The following is a 9,012-nucleotide window of genomic DNA, read 5'->3' as shown; positions in this document are numbered from 1 at the left end:
CAACTCGGGCGGTGGCGGGCGCTACAAAGGAAAAGGCAAGGGAAACTACTCGGCGGGGGATCCTCCTCGCACTCTGGCGGGGGCTCCGCCCCTCATCCAGGTGGCGGGGCTCCTCCTCGCACATCTGGTCCGGCGCCCGCGCCCTGGACTGGCATGGTCCATCTGTGGCCGATGCCATGGCATCCTCACACCCCTGGTGCGGGCATCCTTGGGCCTCGCCCCGGTGGCGCGTCCCCCTTCGCTGGTGTGGCTGCGCATTACGGCCCCAACGTGTCCCCGCCACCCCCATCCATGCCGGCGCACTTGACAGATGGCACGGTGCCGCCGCACCCGCTGTATGGTGCCCTCGCCGATGGAGCGCCCAACTCCAACGCGCCTGCGTGGGACCAGAGCGCCTTGGTACAGGCGCTCAACGCCATGACCCTATAGCAGCAACAACCTCAGCTTCTTGGCTCCGACTGGTACATGGATACTGCCTCTACCACACACATGGCATCGTCCCCCGGTATGCTCTCCTCCTCTGCTCCCTATTCTTCGACTTCCATAGTAGTTGGCGACGGGTCCTTGCTCCCCGCCACGCACATTGGCCACACCACCATTCCTACAACCCAATCACCCCTCTCTCTACAACACGTTCTAGTCTCCCCACACATTATCAAAAACCTTCTATCCGTCAAAGCCCTCGCTCGCCACAACCCTGTTAATGTCGAGTTTGATGACATTGGTTTTTCTGTTAAGGACCGAAGAACGAAGAAGGTGATCCTCCGATGTAACTCCGACGACGACGAGCTCTACCCCATGTCCACAACATCGCCACCGAGCCACACCCACCATGCCCTGACTGCCGTCTCCCGTGATCTATGGCATCAACGCCTTGGGCATCTAGGTGCTGATGCTTTAGCCCACACTCTCAAGAGCTCATCGCTGGATCATGTAGCTAGCCCTAGCACCGTTTGTCAAGCGTGTCAATTAGGCAAAAGTGTTCGTCTACCATTTAACACTTTCGAACATGTGTCGTATTTCCCTTTCCAGCTTGTACATTGTGATGTATGGACATCTCCCGTGCTTAGTATCTCTGGTTATCAGTATTACCTTGTTCTACTCGATGATTACAGTCACTTTGTATGGACGTTCCCGCTTCGCCACAAGTCTAATGTGCTACCCACTCTCCGCGCCTTCACTACATTCATCCACAACCATTTTTGTCTATCCATCCTTACTATCCAAACTAATAATGGCAAGGAGTTCGACAATCATGCATTGCGCCAATTCTTCTCCTAGCTAGGCATAGTGCTTCGCTTATCATGCCCCTACACATCGCTGCAGAACGGACGCGGCGAGCGCATACTCCGGACACTCAATGACATTGCCAGATCACTCCTTATTCACGCACGTATGTCGTTTCCCTACTGGGCCGAAGCCCTCAATACCGCCACCTTCCTCCTCAACCGACGTCCGTGCCGGCCGCGCCACAACCAAACACCTTTCTTCCTACTCTACGGTGTCCACCCCACCTACACCACCCTGCAAGTCTTCGGTTGCCTGTGTTTCCCCAACCTAGCAGACACGGCACCCCACAAACTCGCGCCTCGCTCGGCCCCCTGCGTCTTCCTAGGGTACACCGCAGACCACAAAGGCTACCGGTGTCTCAACCGTGCCACTGGCCGCATCATCACATCTCGCCATGTCGTCTTCGATGAGCATAGCTTTCCCTTCCACACCGAACAAACAAACCCAGCACCGGTAGCTGATCTCCTCGACGACCTCCCTACCATACCCATCCGACCCCGCTCCAAGCCCTCACCGGAGCCCGCGTCTGCCCCAGCCGCCACCAATACCACGCCTGTCTCCCAACCCCCGTCCGACCGCACTACCGCGCCGGCCCCTCCCACCCCACGTCATGTCATGCCGGACGCCTCCCCGACAGCCCAGCCACCACCACAGTCCGCCGCGGTCACCCCCCCTCGCCACCATAGGCACCACGACGCAAACCCCCTCCTGCACCTACACACAAAATGCAGACAAGAGCTCAGACTGGAAAATTCTTCCCTAATCCCAAGTATGAACAACACCACGTCACTACTACTCCATCCAACATCTCACCCATCCCTAAAACCGTGCGTGAGGCTATGCAAGATCCTTGTTGGCTTTCTACTATGCAGGTAGAATATAGGGCTCTCATGGAGAACCGGACGTGGCGCCTCGTCCCTCGACCTTGCGGCACCAACATCGTCACCGGCAAATGGCTCTTCCGCCACAAGCTCAAGTCCGATGGCTCACTCGAACGCTACAAGGCACACTGGGTGGTGCGCGGCTTCTCGCAGCGCCCCGGCGTCGACTTTGACGAGACATTCTCTCCGGTGGTCAAGGCGGCCACAATCCGCGTCGTGCTCACCATCGCCACCACGCGCTAGTGGCCAGTGCACCAGATGGACGTCAACAACGCGTTCCTCCAAGGGCATCTCTCCGAGCAGGTATACTGCCAGCAGCCGGCCGGCTTCGTCGACACGGATCGCCCTGAGCACGTGTGTCTGCTGGACAAGTCACTCTATGGGCTCAAGCAGGCGCCGCGGGCTTGGTTTGGTCGGTTCGCCACCTTCGTCCACAGCCTCGGCTTCACCAGTTCGCGGGCGGATCCGTCGCTCTTCGTGCTCCACTCCGACGCCGTCACTGCATACCTCATGTTGTACGTAGACGACATTGTGCTCACCGCCTCGACGACGGCGCTTCTCTGACACCTCCAGCAACTCCTGTCGACCGAGTTCTCCATGAAAGACCTCGGGCCTCTACACTACTTCCTCGGGATCGCCGTCACTCGCACCGCGGATGGCTTCTTCCTCTCCCAGAGCAAGTACGCCGACGAACTACTCGAGCGCGCCAACATGCAGGGCTGTAAGCCGGCGCCCACGCCGGTCGACACGCGCGCCAAGCTGTCCGCCAGTGATGGTGCCCTCATCTCCGACGCCTCCGAGTACCGCAACATCGTCGGCGCACTCCAGTACATGACCATGACTCGGCCAGACATCACCTACGCCGTCCAACAGTGTTGTCTGGTGATGCATGATCTCCGCGACGTCCACCGTGCGCCGGCCAAGCGCATCCTGCACTACCTATGCGACACTTCATCACATGGGCTCCATCTCCGACGGTCCGGCTCCCTCGACCTCGTCGCCTACTCTGACGCGGACTGGGCTGGCTGCCCAGACACGTGTCGGTCGACGTCCGGCTACGCTGTGTACCTCGACGACTCGCTTGTATCATGGTCATCCAAACGACAGGCGACGGTGTCTCGCTCGAGCGCCGAGGCAGAATACTGCGCGGTTGCAAACGCAGTTGCTGAGAGCTGCTGGATCCGTCAACTTCTTGGCGAGCTCGTTGTACCTCTACCTCGCGCCAGCGTCATCTTCTGCGACAACATCTCGTCCGTCTACATGGCGGCCAACCCCGTCCACCATCGCCGGACCAAGCACATCGAGCTCGACATCCACTTTGTGCGCGAGAAAGTGGCATTGGGCGAGCTGCGCGTTCTCCACGTGCCAACCTCCAACAGTTCGCCGACGTGCTCACCAAAGGACTGCCCATGGCGCGTTTCAAGATTTCCGGTCCAACTTGTGCGTCCGGCCGCCGGACGCTCAAACTGCGGCGGGGTGTTAGCAGTTCTCTCCAGTCTCCCACGTACTGCATGCATCTACCCACGATCCCATGCACGTACTAGAGTTGCGCTCTCTCTCTCTCTGTTGTACTGGCGCTCCGCGCCCTTGTTGTACTGGCGCCCCGCGCTTATATATTCTTGGCAATGGCAATGGCAGCACCTAAGGTGCTTTGCTCTCCTTCTCCACCGATCCACAGTAGCAATTACCAACATATGCACAGACTTAAGCATACCGACAAGCGTTAAAGTCTTGTCTTAGTGAACTTCTTGAATTTGCAGAAACCCTTTCATGAAAAGCCTAGCATTATAGATAGTAGGATTATCATCCACCTTCATCTTTCTTTTGAAAATCAATTAACATTCAATAGGTTTCACTCCCTCTTAAGGCTCTACCAAGCTCCACACTTGATTTTCGTACATGGAACTGTTTGTTTATGTAAAGCTCCTGACAAGAGGGGTTAGTGGCATGTTACCATCGTATACTCCACATGGAGTATTAATTTTCACAAGATGTAACCACCATATCTTAATTTTTTACATACCAACAAAACAAATAATATCTTTATTTTTTACAAGTTGTTGCCGCCCTATATTTTTTTTAGAAGATGTTACCATCATTGATATATTTTATACAGGATCCTACCATCATCATCTATGCCCCGTTACGAGCGGGACGACGTGGCACCGTCTTATGCCGACGACTGCGCGTCGGGTATGTCCATCGCCCAGCGCTGGTTCTTGGCGAAAGAGAGGTGCACGGTCCTGGCCATCCGGAGCTGCGTGGAGTGGGAGCCCGAGACCTTCCCGCTGGTGGAGGCACTCCTCGGCAAGCCGGTCGTGCCCCTGGGCCTCCTGCCGCCGTCGGCCGACGGCGGCAGGCGCCGCGCGGCCGGATCGTCAGAGGACCACGTCACGCTACGCTGGCTAGAAGAGCAGCCGCCCGACTCCGTCGTGTACATCGCGCTGGGGAGCGAGGTGCCGCTGAGCGTTGAGCAGGTGCACGAGCTGGCCCTGGGGCTGGAGCTCGCCGGGACACGCTTCCTCTGGGCTCTGCGGAAGCCCGCCGGCGCCGTCCTCGACAACGACGACGCCCTGCCCCCCGGTTTCCAGGACCGCACCCGCGGCCATGGGGTGGTGACCATGGGATGGGTGCCCCAGATCAGCATCCTGGCGCACGCCGCCGTGGGCGCGTTCCTGACGCACTGCGGCCGGAACTCGCTCATCGAAGGGCTTCTGTTCGGGCACCCTCTCGTCATGCTGCCCATCTTCAGTGACCAGGGCCCGAATGCCCGCCAAATGGAGGCGAAGAAGGTAGGGTTGCAGGTGGCGAGGGACGACGACGACGGGTCGTTCGACCGCCATGGCGTTGCGGCCGCGGTCCGGACCGTCATGCTGGACGGAGAAGCCAGGAGGGGATTTGTGGCGGGTGCCCTCAAGATGCAGGCGATCGTGGCCGACAAGGAACGCCATGAGAGATACATCGACGAATTTGTTCAACAACTCAGATCGTATCTGCCAACTGACGATCTCACTACTGCCACCCCCAACTCCAGCTGAGACTGAGAGAGCCTGCACGAATAAGATGTGAGTACGCCAGGATTAGGTGCCTCCGAAATTGTGCTGAATATTTCTCGGGTGCGTCGACGAGTTGTCCATAACAGTACAGTTAGGGCATCTGACCCGGTAACCCTCCATCCGGACGTGTTTGTCATTCAACGTTGTCATGCATCCATCCGTTTCGCAGTCTGGACAACCTTTTTCCTAAGGTGACGGGTGTCCGGTTTGTTGCCACTCCCGTGTCTGACTAATTTGCCTTATCAAAATACTTTTTTTGCATCTACACATGTTTCCGTCCGAAAAGGTCAACGCCTTTCCAGAGCACTAGTGTCGCATTCTTGTTGGCTCAGAACGACGCGACCTTCCATAGCGCCCCGACATTGAAACGATACGCTGGCCAAGAGTGCCGCCCTCGCCGCTTCCCCGCACATGCGGCTGCCCAATGTTCGAACAACAGCTTGTCTGTCCGCCTACCGGCATTAAACATGTGTGCGATTGCCGATGAACGGTGAGTCGGTGCCACCCATCTGTTCGTATGCTGCCCATCACTAATCACGTCACCAGTTGCTCTGCCATCCTCCCGCTATATAAACCACGGACGCAGCCATAACCGCATTTATCATCCTCCACTTCCTTCATCCTCTCTGCACAACGCCCGTCATAGCCTCCTCGAGCTCTAAATCAAAGCTGTCTGGGACAACCTCTCGTCCAAGCAGAAATAGGAGATCGCCGCCATTGCAAGCCGACATGCAAGCGGAAGCGCGTTGCAGACATCCCAATGGAGGACGCGACCAAGGACGAGTCGGCGCCACCCCCCTCGCCGGTAACTGTCGGCATCACCATGGGCGAGGCCGTGCTCACTATGTGGACATGGTGCTAGAGGAGCAGGAGGCAGTGTTCTGGTAGGCGCAGGCCGACCAGGTCTACAACCTCCGCCTCCACGATGAGCACCGATACAGAGGAGTTACGCAAGGCCGACATAGCCATTGCGCCGGACGATGACGTGCCTGAGCAGGAGGCACTGCTCAAGTCCTATCGCTCCGCCAGCGAGATCCGCCGCAACCGCTGGCGGTACCGCTAACTTCAGGCGGAGTTAGAAGCCGTATACATGGGGTTCGGCGAGGCGGCGGATGAGGTGTTCGACAAGAGTGAGGACGAAGACAAGCAAGCCAGCTCGGCTGCGCCCCGCCGCCATGACCACGAAGTCGGCGCATCCGTAAGCACTGCCGGCAGCGAGGAAGAGTAGCACATGGGAGGTCGCCGGCGCTTGTATCTTATGAAAGCCATCGCTCCTCCCCTCTCGTTGAAGCCAAGCTTGGTGGGCTCAACATTGTCGGTCGATTACTGCCAAGCGACTAATGCGGTTAGCTTTGGATGGCCAGCTCCCGTATTCGTGCCTGTGGACCGGCCTCCCTGTCCGTCGAGAAATGCGGTGTCTGGTTTGGGATCGGCGTCGGAGAGGCCCTTAGATGCATCAAAGCACACAATCAATATCAACATCAACACATACACAAATAATAAACCAACAAATAGCAAAGTCCTATAAAACCAAAGCTATGTGTAAACGAGAGAAAAAACAAGAAAAAATGACCAAATCTGCGATTGAAATCTATGCGATAACCAGATGCGCATCAATCATCTTATGACATTACACGGACGACAAACTTCTTCCACATCAACGCCTTGAGGAAGGCGGCATCACCGGATCCAACCACTCAATACGAAAAACTAGATTTTCACCACAAAAACCCAATACAAGCATATCCGACCAACGCCTTGAATAAGGTAACGACAAAAAAAAAACATCAACATTGCAGGAGCTTGAGACCTAAGCTTTCACGAAGGAGCTCGAGACCACGATGTTTGATATCATTAAAGCTTCTCTCGTACTTAATTTTCTGCCAATAAAAAGAAGCGGCAGAATTGAATGCACTTTGCATTACCTTCTATTAATTTCTTTTGACTTAATTAGATAAAAAAGCTTAAATATACACATTGTAAGATCCCTGATACAAGTACAACTAAAGAATCCTGATAAAGTTGACTTCATCAGTTCAACACGTAAACGATGTCATTCGCAGCATCACTGCAAAACATTGGCTATGTACCTCGAACGAGATTGCCGGGATGGGCGCGCGGATGGCAATGAAGCTAAGTTTATTTATTGGAAAACCCCTAGAAGGAGAGTGGCGACTGCGTCAAAGTCGTGGATCATTTTCACGTCGTCACAATCACAACTCACAAGCAGTTTCTCTGAGGATCAAAAGAAAATCGCAACGCACTTGAATACGCGCGCGCGCGCACGAGTCGGTCCAATGCTTCCAAGGGATCGAGCAGCACTGTGATTGGCCAACGTACGAGCTTTGCTACACCTACGTAAGCTTGCTACGAAAAGTTACGTAAAGGCTGATGTGGCTTCGTTTAAGTGGATAGCACGTCCGCCCACCCTGAAAATCAGGGGGGATTAGTTAGAATTAGAGAAGGATATAAGTTTTTAAGTAAGTTTACGCAGCAATTTTCGTAGGTGTAGCATTTTTGGCCAACGTACTACGTGTTCTAAGTGAGCCGTGCGTGTATGCATGCATGCAAGACGCGTCGGACGCGGATCAGAAGCAGCCGTCCATGCTCATGTCCGAGTCGGCGATGATCTCGCCCACGCCCTCGCCGAGGCCCATCATCATCCCGCCGACCGCCGCGCCGAGGAGCCCCATCCCGAACCCGGAGCCCATCCCGACGCCTCCGTCTTGCCTGGCCGCCGCGGCGGACGGCGCGCCGTACCCGTAGGGAGCGGCCGCGGCGGGGCCGTAGCCGTACGACGCCCCCGCGTACCCGTACGGTGGATTGTAGCCGTACGGCGGCACGGCGTGCTGCTGGTGGTGGTACGGCGGGTACGCGGTCACCGGGTCGGCGCCGGCCTTGGCCGCCGCGTTCGTCTGCATGTACTGCGCGTCGCCCGGCGCCGCCGCCGTGGGGGCAGGCGCGTCGGAGAGGCTGTAGGAGATGTGGAGCACGCCGCGCTTCCGGCCGCTCATCGGGCTGCGCACCTGGTAGCTGAGGTGCCGATGCTCGCCGGCGGGCGGCGCCACGGCGACGAGGTCCTGCACCGGCACCACCACCTCGCCGACGTCGCGGTCACCGAAGGAGCGCTCGGCGCGGAGGAGCACGTGCAGCGCCAGCCCCCGCGGGTCGGCGGCGGTCGGGATGGGGAACCGCAGCGGCGCGTGCCACATGGGGTTCCGGCCGCCGTGCCGGTCCGAGTGCGTCCTGTGCGTCGGCGTCCTTGGGTCGCCGCCGGAGATGGACACCACCGCGTACACGCGCATCTTGGAGAACATCGTCACCTTCTTCAGGTCCTTGGCCGAGATCAGCGTCACCTCCAGCACCCGGTACGCCATGATCGCGCCGCTCGCTCGCAGGAGCCCGTTGTGATCGCTCGGTCGATATGTCGGTGTGTGATCGGGAGACGATGATTTGTGGAAGACGATGGACGGATGGAGGAGCAAGCTATGATGATTCTCAATGGTAAGTAGATCTTGGAGGCTACGAATGATCCAAGGGAGATGGCTAGTGACGGTTTGGGTCGTAAGGTTGCAATGTTTGGTCTGGTGGTTAGTTTAGTGGGTAATTTTGTGCAAAAGTTTTAGGTCTTTTTGCTGGAAGACCTAATAATAGCATGGGTTGTGTTAATTTAAGCTTTTGCTGATTGTGTGGTGACCCGTTCATGTCGGTAGCTTAACAACAATGGTATTTTTGGTCCAAGTTTTTTTAAGGAACACCATCATGGCTATTTTATTTTATTTTTT

General features: G+C 56.6%; 3 protein-coding genes across 3 annotated transcripts in view; 2 read left to right on the top strand and 1 right to left on the bottom strand.

Moving 5' to 3' along the window:
* Positions 1–2,414, top strand: part of LOC119352088 (xaa-Pro dipeptidase-like) — a 34,697-nt gene extending 32,283 nt beyond the window's left edge. Inside the window, exon 4 of the mRNA XM_037618827.1 lies at positions 2,163–2,414. Coding sequence (XP_037474724.1) covers positions 2,163–2,414 — 252 coding nt within the window. The remainder of the gene's footprint in view (positions 1–2,162) is intronic.
* A 354-nt stretch (positions 2,415–2,768) lies between these two features.
* On the top strand, positions 2,769–5,451 carry LOC119352077. The gene is made up of 2 exons (XM_037618817.1): positions 2,769–3,583; positions 4,288–5,451. The coding sequence occupies exons 1-2, from the start codon at positions 2,769–2,771 to the stop codon at positions 5,207–5,209; spliced, it is 1,737 nt and encodes a 578-aa protein (XP_037474714.1). The 3' UTR covers positions 5,210–5,451.
* A 1,737-nt stretch (positions 5,452–7,188) lies between these two features.
* On the bottom strand, positions 7,189–8,802 carry LOC119272601 (protein SRC2-like). Its single transcript, XM_037554084.1, has one exon. The coding sequence runs from the start codon at positions 8,602–8,604 to the stop codon at positions 7,816–7,818; it is 789 nt and encodes a 262-aa protein (XP_037409981.1). The 5' UTR covers positions 8,605–8,802; the 3' UTR covers positions 7,189–7,815.
* Between the last annotated feature and the right edge of the window lie 210 nt (positions 8,803–9,012).

The sequence above is a fragment of the Triticum dicoccoides genome, chromosome 1A (genome assembly GCF_002162155.2).
Source record: "Triticum dicoccoides isolate Atlit2015 ecotype Zavitan chromosome 1A, WEW_v2.0, whole genome shotgun sequence".
In the NCBI taxonomy this organism is placed as follows: domain Eukaryota; kingdom Viridiplantae; phylum Streptophyta; class Magnoliopsida; order Poales; family Poaceae; genus Triticum; species Triticum dicoccoides.
This window is presented reverse-complemented; position numbering and strand designations above follow the sequence as displayed.